This window comes from Schistocerca gregaria, chromosome X (genome assembly GCF_023897955.1).
Source record: "Schistocerca gregaria isolate iqSchGreg1 chromosome X, iqSchGreg1.2, whole genome shotgun sequence".
Classification (NCBI taxonomy): Eukaryota; Metazoa; Arthropoda; class Insecta; order Orthoptera; family Acrididae; genus Schistocerca; species Schistocerca gregaria.
In genome coordinates, this window is record NC_064931.1 from 175,921,609 (window position 1) to 175,945,858 (window position 24,250).

General features: G+C 34.5%; 1 protein-coding gene across 22 annotated transcripts in view; it reads right to left on the reverse strand.

Moving 5' to 3' along the window:
• LOC126298847 (nuclear factor 1 X-type) overlaps positions 1 to 24,250 on the reverse strand; it is a 1,745,828-nt gene that overhangs the window by 12,883 nt on the left and 1,708,695 nt on the right. For 21 of the 22 annotated variants that reach the window (XM_049990351.1, XM_049990348.1, XM_049990347.1 and 18 more), the window contains one exon: positions 4,801 to 5,033. In XM_049990351.1, coding sequence (XP_049846308.1) covers positions 4,801 to 5,033 — 233 coding nt within the window. Of the gene's footprint in view, positions 1 to 4,800; positions 5,034 to 8,130; positions 11,147 to 24,250 lie in introns of those variants that run through there. The other variant, XM_049990358.1, reaches the window with a different exon arrangement.

Genomic DNA, 24,250 nt, shown 5'->3' on the forward strand with positions numbered 1-24,250 from the left:
GACCCTGCTTTTTCTGACTGTTCGTTTTGGGGGAGACTGCATGAAAATAATGCATTAGTTTGTTAAGAAATCATCATACTTCTAATTTGTGCCTTGTGTTTTTATTGTTTCAGTCCAACCTTCTATCCTCAGTGTTACTTCAAAAATTTCATATTTTATAGACTGACAGTTCAGATTTCCCTCCTGTCTTCTGTTTTAGAGCCCCATTTTGTAGATACAGCATATTAATGCACGATGATCAGAGACTGCTGCTTGCAGAAGTTTTGATTCACATGAGAAGGTACTTTTAACAAATGAGGGTTGCATATATTGGCAGTAGATCACAAACTATGAAATTTATTAAAGTTGCTGCTCTGTTTTCAACAGACTAAAATTAATTGCCTCCAGTGATTGGTGAGTGTAGTTAATTCTCAATATTCTTAGAACAAATTATAATGAAAATAATTCTAAAACGTAGCAAGTTGATTTTACATCAGCAGTTGAAATTATTAATAAAAAATATAAACCTGCATATAAATATTTTAATTCATAATATTTCAGTTCACTGATTTCTATCTATAATGTGTTACATTTTTTCTGGAACACAATACACATTCCATTAATATTGATTATTATTGCAATATGACTTTCAACATGAGAATTATGTCTACGTTTACATCTACGTACATATTCCACAAGCCTCCATATGATGTGTGACAGATGGCACCTCCTATCACTACTAGTAATTTCTTTTCATAGATCACTTGCAAATGGAGTGAGGCAAAAACAACTATACCTCCTCATTCTATAGTCAGATTCAAAAGCTGGTTCTCTAAATTTGATCAATAGTGTCTGTAACAAATCTAGCAACCTGCCTCTGAACTGCTCCAGTGCCTTCCATTAGTTTGACCTGGTGGGGATTCCAGACACTCAAGCAGTACTCAAGACTGGCTTGCACTAGTGTTCTATACAAGGTCTCCTTTACAGTTGAAGCTCATTTTCCTAAAATTCTCCCAATAAAGCAAATCAGCCATTCACATTTCCTACTACTGTCCGTATGTGCTAGTTCCATTACACATGTTTGGCAACATATACCTGCAATATACTGGCAGTCACCAGTTTATGACTTGTTTCTTAGGACAATGATAACATAAAACAACCTTACGAGGTGCATTCAAGTTATGACACCTCTTTTTCCCCCTCAGGTCTGGAAGCACACAGAAACAAGAGTTTTGTTTTAAAATATGTGTGAACTTGTTGTGAATGGGTTTGTGGTAATGGCAGCACTGTACAGCACACATAACTTTATTGTCAGTCGCAAGATTGACTACTGTTTTTGATACTTAAAATGGTGATGTTTTCATTACAAGAACAGTTTGTAATCATTCATTTTCCACTTTGCATGGTGTGACACTAATGGGAAATTCATTTCTAGATAAGTGATACATGCATGGCTGTGTCTAATGTGTGTTCATAGGTGTGACAGCTAAAAGAAGCTAGAATATTGTGGGATAACGAAGCAAGACTATCTCGGTCTAGCACCAGTCTGTCTGATAACATGATAGAGTGAGTGGAAAAAGTTGTTTTGGAGGATCGCTATATGAATGTGGAATGCATAGCCTCCAAAGTTGGCATTTTTATGGAATCTGGGCACACAATATTGCATGAAGACCTAAAAATGGGAAAAGAGCCCCACACGTGGATATCATGCATGCTGATGCATGATCACCAGGCACCAGCCTGAGCATGTGGCATGCTGCTAGGCAATACATGTTGTCTTCTTTGTTTCCTGGCCTCTTTTTTTCTGCAGTCACATCATACAAGTCATGTAGGTTAAATACAATCTTCTGCAAGTGTAATGACGTTTAATTTTAACGAAATGCACTTCACTTTATTTTAAAGAATCTACGGTGGTCACTGTGACAATATAGTTTTTCTTATAATTCTGGTTTGCTAGGAGCATGAAGAGTTCTCATGCCATAGCTTACTACTATAAACAGTATTAATAATTATCATTACTCGTGTTTTTGTTTTGTTTCTTTTGCCATTCTTCATAGTTTTCTGCATATATGTGATCGATTTTAGCACGCAGAACTTTTCACTAACTCTAACTATATTCCCATTTTTGTGTTGTGAAGAACCACTGCCATCTCACCATTTTGTGCACTTTGTTTTGATGTTTGGAATGCATTTGTATTTTGTTTAGTTTTGGTGGTAACAAAAGTGTCTACTATCTCTCTCTGTGTGATAGAGGGTGGGGATATAGCCTTGTTTATATGATACTGTTTTGTGGTAACTACTACATGTTTTATTAATTTGAATAACGTTTGGTTACTGATGTTTGTTTGGCCATTTATTACATGTTTCTTTTCTATTATTGCCTTTTTGGATTTGGAAGTTCTCTTGTTAAGTTTGGAGATGTTTCTTATTTCTGTATCTGACTATTTTCTTGTCTAAAATGGCAAATGAAAAAATTTCAGCAGTCTAAATTTCTAGTTTTATTTCACTTTTTCTACCAGTTTTAGCATTATATTTTGCCATCTTCAGACTCCCTATCCAATGTGTAGGAAGAATCCTACATTTTATACAATTAAAATAGGGGTCAGCATACAGCTGGTCGTATCCATATATTTCTTTTAACAAAGTGATCCCTTCGATCATCATCTGCTGGCAAGCTAATGTGCAAACTTTGTTCTTGTAAATTATTGCTTCACTATGGTACAGGTGCGTGATGTAGAGTGGGCAGTCTGCAGGCGATGATTGAATGGATCACATTGTTAAAAGATGTCTACGGATACTAGTGACTGTATGCTGGCCTCTATTTTGATTCTAAAAGAGGTGGGATTCTTCCTACACATTGGTCTGGGGGTCTGAAGATAGCATAATGTAACTCTGAAACTAGTGACAAATGTAAACAAACATAAAATAAGACAGAAAATTTAGACAGATGAAGGTGTTTTGATTTGACATTTTATATTTAATAGCCAAGGTCCCACAACCGTCCAGTATAAAGGTAGACTTACAGAGATTTTCATGTCTGTTTCTGTTGTTTTCTTGTCAGATGTGTTCTGCAAATGTTGAATGCCTGGTGCCATATATCCAAGCTATTTTATGTTTTTTATGCCAATACCTTTGTACAATCAGCAGACCTGCATAACTTTTGAAATAAGGTATAAAGAACATAAAAGAGCATGGAAATATGGCATCAGTCAATGTAATACTGCAGTTTCTAAATAACAACAACTTCGAAATGATTTCTCATTTTCCTTGCTCACCTGACCTGGCACCTAGAGACTTTTGGCTGTTTCAAATGATGAAAGACACTCACTATGGTTGTACATTCACTAGCCACGCTCCTATTGCATCAGTGATTTTCCAGCGGTCAAACCAGACTCCTAAGGAAGCGTTTGTAGTCACATGGAAAAATGGCATTGATGTTGTGAAAAATGTATATAGCTGCAGGGAGATTATGTCAAGAAGTCACAAACGTTTCACAGTTTTCGTATGATTAGTTTGTGAGAAAAAAAAATCAGAGGTGTTATAACTTGAACAAACTTCGTAACCAATGACACTACTTGTCCATCTAGTAGCTCCTCAATTAGCCTCACATGGGCTGAGTGCATCCCTCTTGCCACCAGCGTTTGGCAGGTCCACACGGTGACCCATCCAAGTGCTAGTCAAGCATGACAGCACTTAACTTTGGTGATCTGATGGGAACCAGTGTTACCACTGTGGCAAGGATGTTGGCATTATAACTTGAAAGCACTTCATTTATCCTTCAAATACCCAGATGATAACAACAGACTCTTACAAAAACCTTCTGAAATGAGTGAAGGAATAATTTACAACTGCCTCATTTAATGTCTTATTTTTAGACCAAACGGAAATGAGATAGAGCACTGCTGACTGCTACCTTCACATATTCACCATGGGTTTGCAGTTTTTCCTTAGTATTTCTTCAAAATGTTATCTGATCATGTTTTTTAATAGGGATAAAGAACTAGTAGGCTCTTACAAAGCTATGTTTAAAAACCATAGACTGGAGATTCTGGTAGAATGTGAATAATCTACAAATAAAGAAGTTATTCCTCAGTATTTCTTCAACATGAAAAATGTTATCTGATCATGTTTTTTAATAGGGACAAAGAACTAGTAGGCTCTTACAAAGCTACGTTTAAAAACCATAGACTGGAAAATTCTGGTAGAATGTGAATAATCTACAAGTAAAGAAGACTACTCACATAATAACAGAAGTGTTGAGTCATTGACAGACACATACATACACCACACACACACACACACACACACACACACACACACACACACAAACACACACACACGACTTCAGTCTGGCAGCTGAAGCCAGGTTTGAATTACCTTCCCCCATCAGGGTTATGAATATCTCTTGTCAGTACTGACATGAGAAATATTCACTCCACTGTCATTTCCAGCACCTATCAGCCATCGACCTAGTGGATGTCAACAGTTCATGCAACACTATGCTGACTAAACTTACTGATGATCACAGTAGCCTGCTAAGCTGCCAACTCTGTCCATCACATAGATTCCAAGAGAGTACTAATTTGCAAATTAGTGTCTTTTTGTAGTTTAAAACTTTGATGTTCATGATAAAATAAGCAGCACATCTTGACTGGAGGAATTTTTCATTCATATTTCTTTTCATCTGAGTACTTAATTTATGACATATTGTATAAAATACTGAGCTTATTCTCATTAATGATGCTATGCTGTATTTGCTAGTAGTATGGATATTTGCAAAAATACAACTAAGCTGGGTGTAGAAATTTAACTGTAACTAACCTGTCCTGGTTGGGTATGAATGTGAGTGAATGCATATTCACGGCTGACCGAGAATGGACTGCTGACAACAGTGCGGCTTGTGGGGACCACATCAACTGCTGCTGAGCTGACAGGAGGTGATGGACTCAGTGCATTTCCCTGGACTGGTGTGCGGCCATCTCTTGGAGAACCTTCTGCTATTGGTGGGGTCCCAGACGATGGTGGGGAGCTCGCTGAAGTCACTGTCAGCTCACCTGGAGGCATTACATCTCCATACACTCAAAAATGTTATCAGATAATATATTTTGATGATAAAGTAAGAGAATTAATTTAAAATGAACCGTGACTGGTCTTCTTTTAGAAACACATTGTATTGAAGAAAGTGTTATTACACTAACACTAATAGATACTATGAACCTCTTCTTTGACTTTCCTTAATTTATTTTGAAAAAATAGACAAGCAATGATTTAGTCTTCTCTTTCAAGTCCTGTATGGCTCAGATATTAATAGTTAGGATAGTAGCAACATTTACTCACAAGTGCAATATCTTTGGAAGGCATTCAGTTATTACCAAAAATTGCAATTTAGAAGTACTAAAGAGATAATATTTATCTGAAGGATAATAGTTATGAGTGAGTAAGACCAGTTTATTGTGCCACAACCTGGCACTGAATTAGACTGAGATATTTACCAATATGTAAATTTGCTGGCTAATGATACTTCAGTAAATCATAATAGGTGACTTTAGGATAACTCCAACACTACACTTTTGCAAAGTGTGTATTGAGTTAAATCAAATGGGCTTAAAAATAAAATAAATGTAATTCAGTTAAACACAATCAATAGTCCTCATTAGTCACTTTATATCAGAGTTAATATTTTTCATTTGCCAACACAACACACAACACAGTGGCTGATAAAAGGAAATTACAAAATATATGGGAAATGTTGTACAATGATAGCAGCTATTTTGCTGTAGTCTTTATCATAGATTTACACAATAACAGATTTTACTACCTGTAAGAACTTATAAATAGTTCAGAATACAAACTGTATGTTGTAAAGGCTATAAATTTCTTTGGTACATCTTCCTAATTAAAATCTTTCACATTTTATTGCAAGCTGTAAATATTATGTAACATTGACATTTTCCTTGTCACTCCAGCTGTTGATATATGCAGACTTTCCTGAATTATAATGTGCACTGCAGTCCACTCTTATCAGATTACTACATGCTGACACTAAAAATGTTTATTTCAAAACATTTGTGAACAGGATGGAACAGCCTTATGATATGAACCAACATTCTCTACTCTTTGAAATGGTGTCTGCAGCTCTGAATGTGATAGTTTCTCTAATCCAGAAACAAATATGTTTCAAATAACCAACATTCCATTCAGAGTTGTGCACATAAATAGAAAGAAGTGGCATATTATGATGATAAATATTCTAACAAGAATTTGCAGACACAAGTAAGATGGTGTATGTAAGGATGGAAAGAGGCTGTATAAATTGAAAAATCAGGTTTTGTAAAATCAGGTAAATAACTGTATTAAGGAAAGGTATGAAGTAGTGTATAGTATGGATGTTGCCTAAGATTTAGATTACATTGTCTACAGCAGAATTTTTTGGTTAAAAAACGATGTTTATTTGTCAGTGGTTGTTTGGATTCATATCATCATATTTTGTCCTTGAGAACATCAGCTCTATAAATCAGCACTAATAGAAGTTAGAGTAATGAGGGTTCAAGAAAGCTACATATATTTCCACATAAATGACCACTAAGAGGTCACAAAAGAGAGAAAGAGAGTGTTACAGTTACAATTAGGGATACAATCTTCAAAACCATGATAGAGCACTATATGACACAGAAAAATATTAATGGGTTTATTCTATAGCTGCAAAAGTTATCCTTCTTCATGGCATTCATAGAGTATCTATAATATAAAGAATGCCCTTCAAAATTGGAGAAGCAGAAACTAAATTTACTGTTTCATGTCAATGACTAATTATTAATACATTTTTAAATACAGGTAAGTGTTGAAAATCAAAGTAAAATAATTTTATTTTGACACTATTTGGAATAACTAGCTAAAGTACAGACACTGAGACAGAAAACATCAGTACCTATTAGCATAAAAATAGGTTCACCAGCAATTAAAATGGAAATACAGAAGTGGAAAAGTTACAAATGCAAAGGGGGTAGGGTTCCCTCACATTAAAGTATCAAAAATGAACAGCAGAGAGTGAAATGACTTATTAACCTGCACCTAAACCTTTAAAGGAAGTTGAATATTTTGCCAAAAGCACTATGTACTGAAAAGGTGCGCAGCTACTGAAATATATAATTCAGGAGGAGCTGAAAACATGTCTCCTCATTAGAAGCACTTTACTTACAGTTTCCAGGATGGAGCAACTTATCTTGGTTACAGGCTACAGCTGTTCAATAAATGTATTACTAATGACACACATGTGATTAAGGGAAATGTCAGTAACCATAACTTACAAGAAAAAGTGCAGAAATTATGCACTGTTATTAGTCACTACTAATATGCACAGTTAAAACAGTTCATTGTGCTATAGGAGTAATGTTTGTGGCAGAAAAACCAGCACCTGACACACCTACATCTAATGTTCTACTAATTGATATCACAGTAATGATGAAAGTCCTGCATATTTTTTGCAATTGAAATGAAAGTAGGATCAAGAAATAGCCATATTGATAATCATGGTACCACTTGAAATATATACAAAAATTTATAACATATCATGGAATGCACAAATCTCAATGAAACGAAACCAATCAATGCTCTTTAATGCAAGATGTATGACATATAGAGTGTAAATCTACTGAACACATTCACTATAAAATTTTGTATATACATATATAAAAAGATGTTAAAAAGTGGAATGAACCTGATGAAATACATTACATTTAATTTTTAGTTACATATGGTGTTTTATTGGGTATGTGTTAAATGAACGGAGATAAATAATTTTAAAATCATAATTAGTTGTTAAATATTTATTAAAAATATAATTTGTGCAATTTATTTTGTTTATTTGTTCCATAACATTTCCTTTAAGTTTACTATTTTTAATCTAATGTAGTTTGTCACCTAATATTAAACAATACAGTGCCACTTCCAGACATTTATGTGCTGCAGAAAATAAAAAAACTGAATAAGCTCATAATAAAATGATTAAAAATTAGGATTTTATATAAGACAAGTGTTAATTCTGAATGAAATGGGTTTGGGAAGGGGACTCACAAACAGAATTTGTCAGATTTCTGGCTACAGAACCTTGAAACATGGAACAAGACTGGATTAATAAAGGAAAAAAAACTATGATTTTTAAATATATGGATGTATTTCATCACAAAATTTACACAGCATTACATAACATATAGATATACATATACATTAAAGGTGAACTAAGATAATTATCCAGTGCAAAAATGTACTACAAATGTATAGAGTACAAAATCACATACAGTTAGTTGGTTAGTTAGTTAGTACCACAGTAACTGAATATGAAAATCTTTATATTTCAGCTCAGAAACATTTTCATAGCAGGATCATTCGTTTACAATGGTCACAAACTGCACATTAACACTGTTGCAAGACTGCTGATAAAATTTGAACTAAGATGAAAATTTTCGTCTTCAGCTACTTTCCATACAGCTGAAATTCACTGTTTTGAGGTTTTTATTAACATACATATGATACTCACAACTGTATCACTGCTTCTTCTATAATTTTCACTGTGTTCACATTTCAACATATGATTTATTATTAGGTTTGTTGTCAACATTTCCATTTCATGAAGGCCTATTTACAATGTAAGTTTTATCACGGTTGTTGTAAATACATAGACAACTTCAGGTCAGTTATCTTAAAAGTTTGTTTTGTATTTCATTTCTGGGTAGCCTGTATTATATTTCTCTATTAACGTTACTGTGATAATTTTCGTGGGAAGCTAATGTCTTCAGTAAATCAGTCATTCCAAGTTACCTATAATGGCTATATTAATTTCGAGCATAGACCTAATCAGACATAACATAGGGGAATGACCATTAATTTTCTCTGTGCATGCTGTAGGTTTGGATGTAATGGAGGATTATTATTTGTGAAAAGTTTGGTTACAGCCTAACTGATCTCTTCTATTTCATAGTTGTGTTTCATAGTTATATTTCACATTTAAGGTTTCCATATGTAATACGTTATCCATAATGGTTATGTTAAGATTATATATAAACCTAGTCAAACTTAGGAGTATGGGGATGTGTTGAAGGTTTTGATATATTGGAGGATTATATGGTAATTTCTGACAGGCTTGATTACAGTACCGTTCATTTGTTTTATAATAATACAAGTTTTTGTTTGTAAAATGAGCATCTGCAAGACCAACAAAGTCTATTATACAATATAATTGGAGGAAATTGTATATACATCTGCAAAAGTGGACCCTATTACTTTTGTTTGAAAATATAGAAAAGAGGACAGTTAGATACTATGTGTACATGGGGGAAAAAATAAAGTAATTTATGAAATACTACAGCTCCGCAGTTTGGTGGAAAACAAATTAAATAAATCTCTTTTGAGTTAAGCTTTTAATTGAATTAATATTTGTAAATATGCAAGGATTTTTGCACAAAGCAAAAAGATAATAACAACAGATGAATGAACTCATTAAAACTGAAACAATGACTTATATGGTCAAATCCTGATAACAGTACAAAAACTGCCAATAAAACACAATACTGCACAGCTACATTGAATACACTTTCAGGAAAGTAAATAAATATCACAGTTTTTTTCAATTTGACTCTGTAAATACAGTAGAAGAAAAACTGTCAGATACAAATATATCAGGAAAACTGTGGACATGGCAGGTTGATGACATGGGCAGTAATGGTTTGCTAATGTGAGTCAAGAGTAGAGTTTTAATCAGAAAGACAATGAGGAGCACTTAAATACCCAACAAATGAGAAAGATTATATGGACTGTGTATAATCAGACCCATCTTATGAATTAAAAATCCAAGACATTTTTGAATTTTGGGTACTATTAAATTGTAGTTATACACAACTGTTGTAAAAAGTAATCACAGTTTACTATCTCTGACCTGTCTGAATTACACCTAGGAGATGCAAATTGCCTTTAAAGTGTGTATTTATGTTCAATCAAGTTCCCACAGTGTAGCATTAAGCTTACAGCGGCAGTGACAGAGCAGCAGCTGAGTTATTCCCTCAATTAACACTACATTGTGATATGGTGGATTGTTTACTGTTTAAGATAGCAAATATACAAGTGTATAATGGGCTTATGGGTAGAAGACCCAATACTTCTTTTATATGTTTTTATGGTATAACTATGATTTTTTCCTGCAGTTTTCCAAAATCATTATTCAAGTATTGTAGGACTGCTAATGATGTCCAGACCAGGGCAAATAAATATTCCATAAGTGAACTGAAATACATTTTCACTACTTCATTCTGAAATAGCCAGAAAATCATGATCTGTTAATAAATGAAACAGGTATGTTGCATCCAGATGCTAGGTTATAGTGCAAATATTCTGAATAGCACGCCTTCATTTATTTAATATATGGGAATTCTATGTCCTTTATTCACTGCATGTGCATGAAATGTGTGGTTTCTATTCAAAATACATACACACAGTAATTCTATTTATTTCTTGTCTGGGGTGCAAATGTCATCCCATCACATATACTATTACTCCATGCAAGGGTCCTGCACATTCCTTGATTATAACTTGATCAAAAATGTGTTGTTTCACACTTCTCTAAGCTGTTTCCTAGTTGTTGTTTTATGCCGGAGAATTACACAGAAGTCTGTAACTACTTTTGCACCAGTACTGATACTTGCAGTCTGAAATCACATTTAGGAATATGTATACATGAATGAAAAGAATAAATAAACTGGCATATGTGTAGTGTGTAGAACACTATTCAACTGAATTTAAGTAACATGTTGACTCATTATTCACAGTATTAAGTCCCAATCTTTTAGCTGGTGAAGTTGATTATGATTTATAGTGGAGAGATTCCAGAATATATTAAATGTACATGATATATTCATTATAGTCAGCTTTTATATAATATTGCTCTTTGACTTGAGAATTTGTCAACAATGTCTGCCCACAAGTTGTTTCACTAAACCAGAGGGCTCTTGGTATTCATTAGTCCTTGGTGCGCTATGAGTATTAACTTTCCCTGTCACTTCATTTGAAATGGTGCCTCAGATAAAAAATATATCATTTAGGTCTGTCTCATGGTTTCTTTAAATCACATCCCTCATGTCTTGATTACAGGTGTCTAAGATTTGTCAATTCATTCCACCTGAAAAATTCATGGAAAGAGTAAAAGAAAATTAAAATGACATTTCTTGCAAAAATTTCTAATAGGTACATTATGTTTTAAAATTCTAGAGAAAATGATTCTCTTCATAACTTTAATATAACGCATAAAATAATAAACAAAACATTAGTGACTCTTAAACTCTCAGAATACATTAAATTTTTATACAGAAAAAAAAGTATTAGGTAGAAGATACTTCTGAAATACTGGATATATGTCACAGAATAAATCAGCACAATGGTTTCAAATGTATAAAACTGCAAAACTGATTTCAGAAAAGCTACAATGTATAACAAATGAATTTAACTGATTAATGGCCTGACAAAATTGTATCACTGCATGAAAACAAAATTGTATCACTGCATGAAAGAAGTTGTAAGAACGTATTCTCAGGTAGGTAATTTAACTAAGTAGTCTTCAATTCTGGATTTCTTTTACAGAGAAAATGTTGTCAGACAGCAAGCAACTTGTTGCAAAACTGTAATATTTTTAATGGTTTCTACAGTAAAGAAATTCACATAGATAAAAAAGTGTTAGAAAATTTCTGTTAAAAGGGCTGTTTCTATATTTCTCAGAGGGATTCAATGCAGTTCTACTGATATTCTGCTATGTCACTATTGACACATTTTATTATAAAGTTATCAAAAGAGCAATGTATGAAAGATGAGCTGATTTTCTGAATAAAAATAAAATAATCACTAATTATCAGAATGGGTTTAGGAAGAACAGATCAACAGAACCAGCAGTCTTTCATTTCATGAGAGTAGTCGTAACTGTGTCAGATACAAATTCTTATATTTATACAAGGTATTTGATCTAATCAGGCATAACTTACTGCTTATGAAACTACATTGAAATGTGGTCTGGGGATTAACCTACAATTTGTTCTACTCCTGTCTCTCCTAGAAACTGAGAATACAAAGACACAGAATACCTTTCAAGTACAAAAATTTAGATATGGGAGTGCCCAGGGTTCTGAGTTAAGTCCTCTTTTATTCCTGGTATATATCAGTGATTCATCAAGCCACTTGATGAGAGCAAATGCATTTTTATTTGCCAATGACAACAGTATTTCTATGAAGGACGCACTAAGGACGACATTCAGCAGAAAGTCTCTATGACAGTAAATGAGGCCAGAGAGTGGTTTGTAGATAATATGTTGGATGTAAATAAGTAAAATGGTATAGATGAATTTCAGTAATAACAGAGTTTAAGTTACAAGCATCGTGAGAGTTCAGTTAGAGAATTGCAATATTACACAAGTTGCACATGACAAATTTTTTGGTAATTGGATGGATGAACACTTGAGATGAGAAAATCATCTAGAATTTTTGAACAAAACAGCTATGTAAATGATGATGTGTACTAAGAATGCTATGGGACAGTTGTAGCACTGAGTTTTGTTGTGAGCCTATTATGCATATATGAACAGCTTGTTTAGATATGGTGTGATCTTCTGCGGAAACAATGGTACAGCTAAATGTATTTTCAAACTTAAAAGTGACGAAGCCATTTTTGATACTCTTCTTCAGCCCTCACCATATCATAGCAAAAGGCCAGCTTGGGTGGGCCCATTGGTTGGAGTATTTCACACATACAATCCCCCCCCCCCCCCCAATCCCCTCCCCCCATTCTCTACACCCCAGTGAACCCTGTTGTCTCTCCCTTCCTTGCCCTCATGGCTGCTCATCTACACAATGTTCAGGGGCTGCTGGCTTGGACCCATAGCCAAAGTTGTATTAAGGAGATGCTATGCCCCTTGCAGAACTGCATAAGCTGCCCCCCCTCTTTTTGCCACACAGGTATAGGAAATTTCATAATTTGTAATGTAGGTTTCATAAAAATGAAGTGATATTGAAAATGTTATTTGAATGAGCTATATGGATGAAAAATTATACACACATCAAATTGGATGTACCTCTGTAGATACACACTACAAATTTTACAACATTTCCTCCTAAAGGATTGCAAGTAAAACAAAATCTATGTTTATTTTTTGCGGTGGCTACTGTACAATGATTTTATCATAATGTACAATGAAGAATGAAACTGTTAACAACATATGAGTCATTAACAAAAAAAAAAAAAAAAAAAAAGCTATATTTCAGTGTTGAGAACACCATTTCCAGGAATTGTGTTCTTACTGTAATTTTACTGCCCATTTCCTCACTTTGAGCACAGCAAATGCACTGATATGTCACTGAAGTCAAATTTAGCGACTGTGTTGTATTCCATCAACAAGAAAGCTAGACAGTCTGTCCCTAGAGCTACATCCTCGTCTACATAGATACTCTGGATGCCACCGTACAGTGCATGGCAGAGGGTACAATGTACCACTATGAGTCAATTCCTTTCCAATTCCACTTGGAAATCGAGCAAGGAAAAAAAGACTTCTATATGCCTCCATATGAGAATTTCTAGAATCTTATCTTTGTGATCCTTATGGGCAATGTATGTTGGCAGCAATGGAATCATTCAGCAGTCAACTTCAAATGCTGGCTCTGCAATTTTTCTCAATAGTGTTTCTCAAAATGAACACTGTATTCCCCTCAGGGATACCCATTTGAATTCCTGAAGCACCTCCATAATACTTCCATGTTGTTCAAACCTACTGGTAACAAATCTAGCTGCCCACCTCTGAATTGCTCCAATGTCTTCCTTCAATTTGACCCAGTAGGGATCCCAAACACTTCAGTAGCACTTAAGAATAGGTCACACCAGTGTCCTATATGCTAGGTTTACAGGTAAACAATTTTTTCCTAAAATTCTCCCAATAAACGGAAGTTGACCATTTGCCTTTAATACCACAGTTCTCACATTCTCATTCCATTTCATATTGCTTTGCAACATTACATAGACATATTTAAATGACTTGACTGTGTCAAGCAGGACATTAGTAATACTGTAACTAAACATTAAAGGTTTGTTCTTCCTACTCAACCACATTAACTTGCATTTTTCCACATTTAGAGCTAGCTGCCATTCATCACACTAACTACAAATTTTGTCTAAGGAGTCTTGGATCTTTCAACAGTCACTCAACTTTGGCACCTTACCTTCCACCACAGTAACATCAGCAAACAACCACAGGCTGCTGCCAGCCCTGTTGCCAAATCATTTATGTATATAGAGAACAACATAAACTCTACCATAAGTAGTTTATTATCACATTTAATTTGCCAAAACTGTATTGAAATTGTCATGAACATCCTCAAAGCTATTTTAATGCATGGATAAGCATTTCATAATCCATACATCAAAAACAAATTCAAAATATCCACATGGAAATCTGTGTCATTGTTCTTCATCAGCTCTTGCTACTGAAATTTGAAGGCAGCTACTTCATTAACCAGCTCTGCTATATCAATAGTTCTGTTATATTTGGCACCAAAATCTGCTACATATTTTTCAAAATGACATATGTAGCTCTCATTTAATGCTTTCCTCACAGGTAATTTAAATGAGTTGAAATGATGTGTTATACATGAGATCTATTTCCCATTCTCTTATTATTCTATCCTTCAAGCAGTCTAGCTTAAACAGATCAACTCCAGTTGTCAGTTGGCAGAAATCGGTATGAATAGGAAGTCTTTGGTCAAACAGCATATTATTTGCTTCAAGACCCTGTGGCCAATCTTTGAGATCCTACATGCCAGTGGAAAAGTACCAGTAAAATCTACATTTCTGAACATGAGCTATCTGTTTAGGTAGCTGCTGTATGAATTAAGTGCTCTGTTGACACATAACCCAAATCTCGCATGTTCAGTCCTGCATTCCCCCCAGTATCATTCATCAATGGGAAATTTTGCAAACATCAAACAGGTCCATCACAGTACTGTTCCATATTATGGAGTTCTGTGATTGAAACTCGAAAATTCTTACAATGATTTTAAAATTAATAAGGTAGATTGTTTGTTAAAAATGACATTTAATTTATAAGTATGGAAGAGAAGCTAGAAATCAAGCAGTTAGGTGCATGTCAACCAACTACAGTATTACAAACATGACACACACAAAAATTGGGTTTAGTTCTGTATGTACTTTATTATTAGCTCAGTATTTTGTTGATTAGGCCTATATTTAATACTGTATAATTACCATATTTACTATTTTTCTACTGTTTAAAGCAGTATGACATAAATGAAGGTTATATAACAAACAATTCAGAGGAATTCTGTTATAAAACTTATTGACTTTTTATCTAGGCCCCACCAATGTAAATGAACACCAGCCGCCACTACACCCAGACATTTAAACAATGTAATTGTGTCAAGCAGCAGACTAATAATGCTATATTTGAATACCACGACTTTGTTTTGCATGCTCATCTGTACTAACTTATATTTAGGTACATTTAGACCTAGCTGGCATTCTTCATACCAACTAAAAACTTTGTCTAAATACTCCTAGAGTCAATGATGACACTTTCCCATGTACCACAGAATCATCAGCAAAAAGCTGCAGATTGCTGCTCATCATCTACACCACATCATTTACCTATATAGTGCTGCTAGGAAAAGAGCTAGTGCTTGGTGTTTCTGTGCTCCGTGCATCAACCTGAGAGAAGTGAGTAGTTGCCTTTCCTTAATTTTACATGTTATTAAAAAGTGTGTGTTCAGTTCTGTATGTACTTTATTATTAGCTCAGTATTTTGTTGATTAGGCCTATATTTAATACTGTACAAGTACCACATTCCCCTCAAGCACTTCTGACAATATCCTTGTCTCTGATGAACACTTGCCAATGTGGACAATGTACTGGGTTGTGCTACTTAAGAAGCCTTCAAGCCACTCACATATGTGGGAACCTATTCCATCTGCTCATAACTTTGTTAATAGCCTGCAGTGGGGCACCATGTCAAATGTTTTTCTAAAGTTTGGAATAACAGAATCTGAGAAGATAACCTACAGTTCTCTGGGGTATAGTAGGTTTTTTGTGTCACCTATATTTTGTTCCTGTAGCACATGTCTGACAACTCACCAACTCATTTATATAAAAAATTGCAATTTTACAGTCTTGCCCATACCCTCCTTCCCATGAAAAATTTCTGCTGGCACATATTTAAATAATTTATATAATAACTAATTTAATATAATGACACTTCAGGGCTTATATGTGTAAGGCTGTGTGTGTGTGTGTGTGTGTGTGTGTGTGTGTGTGTGTGTGTGTGCGCACGTGCACATGCACGCACTTTCTGAAATCGTACCAAAAGTTTTCAACATTGAACAAACAGGTTCATAACTATGGAACAAGAAACAAAGGTGACTTTCAGAGAGACACACATACACAAAACGCTTTTAGAAGAAAAGTGTACTTTACCTACCCAAAATATTTTTTTAATGCTTTGCCTGTTACAATAAATGAAACCAGAGAATTTCATAACTTCCAAGTAGAACACACACTTTTTAATAACATGTAAAATTAAGGAAAGGCAACTACTCACTTCCAGCAGGTCGATGCACGGAGCACAGAAGCACCAAGCACCAGCTCTTTTCCTAGCAGCACTACACACATTCATGCTGACAACCACACAGACACTCAAACGTACACTCCAGCGTCCATGGCAAGTCTCTTGTGGTAGCCACAGATGGGTGCATTTCAGTGTCTGTGTGCTTGCGTGTGTACTGTTGTTAGAACAAGAGCTAGTGATTCAAAGCCTGTGTGAATCGTGTTTCTGTGCTCCATGCATTGACCTGCTATAGGTTGAGTGGTTGCCTTTCCTTTTTTTATGCAGTACTCCATCCACGAATTTCCATTATTATTATACTTTCTAATAACATATAGCTTCCAAAATATTGAAAAAAATTGGTTTGACCTGAGTTGAATTACAATGAACTTTTATTTTTCATAGATCCAGGATCAAAACTAATCTTTCTCGCAAATGTTACTTCACTTTATACTGATACCACATCTTAAAATCAGGAAGCATTTTTGGATATGGGTATTGTTCCAGGCTATGAATCCTGACAGATTATTAACAGTATGAAATGGACCCAGTACAGAGCTACATAATTTGGAACTTATGAAGGTTAAAAGAAAGATGTTGAGATGCACATTTAAATGAACAATATTTCTTAAGGATTTAACAACTTTTACATTCTGATGAAGTCATTAAATTGATAAACAATCTCTCATATGTTGATAACTAGCTTTAACCAACCACACATAACTATTATTACCACCTCTGTAGTATTTTCTCAAATTTCCAAGAAGTCATTCATCAATACCAGAGCATAAAAAATTATTTTTGAGGGCTCCATCACATTATTGTAAAAAAAGATGTTTAATGATCACACAATAATTAATCAAATTCAATCAGTTTATGTAGCTGGACTGTTCAAGACATAGGATCTTCTCTTTCCACTCATATTTTACCACCATATTCTTCACACTAATGAAGCACAAAATGAGGTGGGATTCCAAGTCAGAAAACAAAGCTTTTTCACTTTCACTACCTTTATTCTTAACACATCTCAAAATTGTTTTGAGCTTTAAGTTGAAAATTTCCAATAAAGGTTATTCTGGATCAAACAACATTTTATTTTAAATTAAAGTTTTTATTTTTTAAGATCTTCATAATATTAGCAAAAAAGGAAAAGAAATAATGGACATTTCACAATTTTCACAATTTCTTGGTCAGCTGTATGGTACATAAACTCAACCAACAGTCTAAACCTTTATCCAATTGTTTTACTTGTCATGTCTCAATATTCAGCTCTTTTGAAGAAAAATATTGTCAGCATTCCTGGAGATAGCTACGATCATTTGCTACTCTTACACAATTAGACTGAAACTAGTTCATACTTTTAATCATCAAACACCTTGTGGAGAAAAAATATGCCTAATGATATATTTCACTAGTGCATCAGAAACTGAAGAACTACAAAACAGTGCTTATTAACTGATAACTGTAGTTAATACCAATGATCTAAGTATAATTTTTCTTTTAAAAAAGCAGTGTTTTTCTTTATAATATTCATGTATTATTTTTGATTTAAAATAATCCAAATCTCTCTCTCTCTCTCTTTCTCTCTCTCTCTCTCTCTCTCTCTCTCTGTGTGTGTGTGTGTGTGTGTGTGTGTGTGTGTGTGTGTGTGTGTGTGCATCCTTTTCCCAGAAACCATTCCAGGATTTGCCTTAATCAGTTTTGGAAAACCACAGATAAGTTACTTTTGACCACCATTCCTCATAATTCTGAATCTTAGGCCTTAATTATTGTGCCTCATGTTTGTCAGTAATATGTTAAAAACAAATGCACTGGACTACAAAAGTTGTTTCTTAACCCTAAACAGAGACGCATAGGCTATGTGGAAATTAATTAGCCCTCTTGAATTGTGGCTGTGAATTTCACAGTTCATCGTAAATTCTCTGGCATAATCATCTCCTACTGTATGCTTTGGGATTGTTTCTACCAAGCAATGCAGGGTAGAATTCATTTAAAGCTTTGTTTTTTTACAGTGAAATATGCATTCAAAATAAATGTCTGCTTCATTTGCACCGAATATTAAGTTATTACAAAATATCTGTTTCACAGAGTGAATGTGAAAGACATACATCAGTACATCTTCAGTAGCCTATATACAGTGAAATTTAAATAAAAATTTGGCATTCTGGCAGAACTACTCAATAACAGTATTTAAGCAGTGAACAGATAAAACCTCTAATTACATCATCTATGTTACAATTTAATATGTGTTATGACAATCTTGTAAATCTCCTATGCAAAAATAAAAATGAAAAAGAAATTACACAAATTAAAATTGCCCATATAGCAATCAAAAAAATGTTGACCTTTGTGGTAGAGCTAAGTGGAACCTATAACAATTATTCAACTTCTTTTATCTATTTAGTTTATCACTCTTCACTGAAGGATATGCCCAGTGTTTGGTCATGTGTACTTTAAACTAATTGTTGGAATACCAGCAATGAAATCTTTGATTTTCATTTTCATACACAAAGGTTTCACTTAGTAACAACTGGACATAAAGTGCTGATAGCAACATGAGGAGCTTTGGCAGGTCTTGTTGTGCTTTATAAACTATTTCCCTTCTATCCTGTGAAGTCTACTATGTAGAGCACATTGCATGTTTCTTGAAGAAACAGTTTGCCTGTGTCTAGTCACTCCTTTTAGGTACCATTGTGATGTTGGGTCTAAAATTGATTTGTGGTTTCTGCTCCTCTCTGCTATCTCTTATGTGTATAATACAGGGTAGTTATAATTAAACTTTGGCTACTTGAGTGGGCCCAAATGAACAATGAGTGATCATGCAACAATGGAACTTAGTGAAAACATTTGTGGAAGAGAAGTAATGAATAAACCATTGAAAGAAAAACATTTTAATTTCCACATGAGAGGTTAACATTTGTTAATTGCATACCATGTTTACATTCCAGCTTACAAATGTTGTTCAATTTAATGACCATCTGCATCCATGACAGCTTGGAAATGCACTAGACATACCATTTCACAATTGTTTGTGGCACTTTTTGAACAGTGGATCACGGAATGTCCAGCTGTCATGACACAGCTCACTCAATGCTTGAAGCTCGCACATTGTGTCCACCATTCTCAGCCATGGCAACAATAAGGTAGGAGACGAGGTACTGGCAGAAGTAAAGCTGTGAGTACCGGGCGTGAGTCGTGCTTCGGTAGCTCAGATGGTAGAGCACTTGCCCGCAAAAGGCAAAGGTCCCGAGTTCGAGTCTCGGTCGGGCACACAGTTTTAATCTGCCAGGAAGTTTCAACAGTAATTTCTTCAACACTTTTTGGCACAATTGGCCGTTGGTGTCTCCCATGCGCAATTCCCAAATTGTCAGTTAATTCAAACTTCTGAATCATGTTCTTCAAGCCTGATGTAGAAAGAGGACCTTTCCATATTCCTTCAATGGATCGATACTCACAAAAAGCAGCTGCACTATTGCTGTTGTTTCGACAAAACAGCTTTAAAAGTAAAGCCCTGCTCACATTTCCAGACCCTTGCTGACTGACTGCAACTGTAATGCACAAAGATGCTTGCATTTCAACCGTACGTCTTTGTACCAGTACATGTGCCTAATGGTAAGTCACGACACTAACACTACTGACAACTCAAGTTCTGCAGCATACAGTCTGAGCATCAGTCCTATGAAGTTGTGTGTGTGTGTGTGTGTGTGTGTTTATCCCTCCATTAATAAAGCCAAAGTAATGTGTTAAGAGCTTGCTGTGAAAGACATGAATGCTTTTTCACTGTTTTAGTGAATTCACACTAACAGTGTCAGAAAGCTAGGACTGAAATGAAAATAAAAATAGTAATACAGTTATCAGACAGATGTAGCATGTATCGTGATAGGATAAAAATATCAAAGGTACAACCAACAAATTCACTAAGAATCTGTAGATCACTGAAAATCAGCAGTTGTTCTAGCCACAAAACTGTATATATTACAGTACTGGGCTAATATGTGATGCGCTCACCATATGTCACTGATTCATAACACATGTTATGAACTATAGAAATGACATTTTATAGCAAACCATATCCTGCTGTTTATGTCCAGAACAGAAAATAGAGGATGTGTTAAAAAATTCCATTACAGGAACAAGGTCCTGGAACCTCAAATGACATGCGAGATACTAAGCCTTTAATCTAACAGAAACCCTTCTCTTGCATTCCAGACAGTTAGTAATATATACTAACTAGATAATCTTCTTTGGTAACACACAGAAAGCCTACAGATTATTTATTTTATAAACACAGTCAATAACAATATTTAAGACATTTATGAGCATTTTGAGGATCAAATATTTTCTTTTTAGGAATCAACATGGATTTGTAATACAGGAAGTCTGGTGAAATTCAGTTTCCTTTATTCATTTATGAGATTCATAAGACAGCAGATAATAGAACCCGGGTTGATGCCATGTTTCTTGATTTCTGTAACACATTTGATACATTTCCACATTGTTGACTTGTGAACAAAATATAAGTTTTGGACTACTGGAGCAGATTTGTGAGAGGTTTCAGGATTTCCTAGTAGAGCAAACCCAATAGGTCATTTTTAGCATGAAGAAGTTGTCAGATGTGAAAGTAATTTTCATCATTGCCAAGTGGGGTATTATAGGGTCATTCTTATTTATAATGTTTGTAAATGATTTAGTGAATAATATCAAAATCCCCATAAATTTCTGAAGATAATAATTTTGTATAGAGAAAAATCACAATGAGAAAGACTTGTGGATGACTGATATTTAGTGAAGAGACTGGCAATTGAGCCTAAACATAAATGAATGTAACATGTACATAAATAAGAGAAAAGACCCACTGTTATTTGGTTAACTGAATGATGATCAGTTACCAGAAACAGTAACAATTAAAAAATATCTAGGAAGATGCCCCATACCAATCTAATTGAATCAATTGAATAAAACTTGTTGTAGGAAGTGCAGATGACAGATTGTGATTCATTGGGACAGTCTACAGAAAGGTAATTCCTCTATGAAAGAGAGAGTAATAAAACTGTTGTTTGGTCAAATCTAAAGTGTTGTCTGGGGCTCTTTATCAGGTTGATTTAATGGATAACTTAGAGAAGAATCACAGAAACAAAGCCACATATCATCACATTACTGCAGCAAGTGCAGCTCATCAAACTTCAGGGGCAAACTTACAAGGGAGCTGTTGTGGATCATGCAAAAAGAGTCAGGGAACATAATTATTTTCTGCACATATATCTTGCAAAATTTCCACGAGAGGGAAATCTTGAGAAATTTGAGCTTGTGGAGATACTCACTGACAATCATTTTTCCTGCTCACCATTCAAGAATAGCACAGGAAATGCAAAAAATTATAGTTGTGTACATTGTTTCTGCCACAAAATAAAGTGTCTTGTGGAATATAGATGCAGATGAAGTCATAAAAAAATGCACAGAAGCATTCTCAGTGAGCATAATCCAGTTGATTATTAAGAAAAATAACCAGCAAGACTGCCTATGATTAATATACCTAAAAATTAAGCAAGAGGAAATAAAAATTAAAACTGCTTATTAAGTTTAGGAACCTTTGCTTACAAAACTTCACAGGTGAATATATTAATGCATTTTTTGATTTTTTTATGCCTTCCAATTTTTGAAGTTGACTGGTATAATTAATGTTCAATAAAACATTTTGAAAGCTGCATTTTTGGATTGTTTGGGTAAAGTGTGACCCAGGCCAGCATTCAACAAGGTTAATATGAGAAATCTCCCAAAACAGTCATAAATTCACTAGTACAATCAACCCTTAACATCCTAGGATTCAACCAAGATGACCTTTGTCCCCAGGTTGACACATTGTCCTAAATAACAACTGGACTATTGATTTGGTAGAACTATGACTATCTATTATGCTATGTTCCATCCATATGGAAGTTGACAAGGTCCCATTTCTTATATTGAGGATCTTTTTTATTTTAACTTTTCTCACTTTTGCCCCTCTCTTGTAGTGGAGATAATGGTATTTTCTCTCTCCAATTGACGCATTTTGGTTCATAGATGAGGTGAGAATGAACACAGCAACAGCTTTTTTGTTATGTCAGTGGGAAGAATTAGTACACTGCATAGAAGATACAGTTAGTACAGTATGTGTTTCACAGAAAAACAGGTGATATGTTAACATTGACAAAACACAATGTGTTCAGTTTATAACATGCAAAGCAATTATAATTAACTTTTTCACAAGAACTAGGCTTAAGTTCTCACAGGACTCAGCGACATTTTTTAACTGAAAGAGATGGATTTATGGAAAGTATGGTAACATATGGTACAACAGGGGAATGCAAGCCCCAAAACATATGTAGAAACAATCTCATTTCATACTTGTGGAAAAATTCTACCTATGAATACCAAACAGTGAGAAGGTACTTATCACTCCTTCTTTTCACTAGTATTATTTCAGGAGAACTTGCTTATTTTGGATTTGGCACTTACATTTTTGTATCGTTTTCGTTGTTCCTAAAGTCTTAACAGAAGTTTTGAGGGGAAAAAGTGCTGTCTAACTGAGGCTAATCTGTTAAGTTATATTTCTTACATTACATACCTGAAGCAGAAAGGACAGAAACGGAATGACAATTATATATGTGAGTAAAACTGCCAACAACTATGCTCAATCTGGACAACCTATTACAAACATGAGCACGAATCTTTCAAGTATGTTTGGTTATGATACAAATCTTCTCATTTGTTTGTCTAATGTGTTACTAGTCTACATTTTGCACATAAAAAAGTCATAAAGTTACACAAATACTCCTCTACAGTTGCAGAGACTGAATTTATTGTCATTGGGACATAGTACTATTCTAGAGATGAAGTTAGTCCAGTGATACTAGACAACTCAGAAAATACACAAGGAAACAGACTGATTCACAAGATACTGTAGTCCACAGGCAGCTCTTGAAACTAATGAAGACTAAATGTAGGAAGTTTTATTCCTACATCATCAAAGCTATCTTGTTTCAATTGAAATGACTTTGTTTGTGACCTCACAGCAATGACATGAAAAAGAGGTTGCACCCAAATGAAAAAGCAAAAACAGGTAATCAAATCTAGCACACTTTTCTTCAAGACTAATACTTCTTTAGATGCATTTTCACATAAGTTATATGTTGAGGGTTAAGCGAATGTGACATATATTTAGTAAGTAGTATGGAATCTGCATTGCCAACATAACTACAGGGTGTAAGACATGTTTTCAATTGTAATTCATCAACTTACATTGGATCTAGCCAAACTCTTCATGAAAAATATTCTCATGAACTTGAAGCATTGATTGCATGTCAGCGAGAGAAAATAATTCTTTTGGAATGCCTATTAGTTAGACTTAGGAAAAATAGACAGATAAATGAATTGATTACAAAATTGCATGGAAAAACTAATATTATTTGTGCCATTGACACCTCAACACTGTAGGTCGATTGAATGGTGATTGTAAATCTGGTAAACAGCAACAAATATGGTATCATGACCACGACACACACACACACACACACACACACACACACACACACACACACACACACACACACACACATACATGTACAGGAAATGAAGCAAACTTATAACATCAGGTCACATAG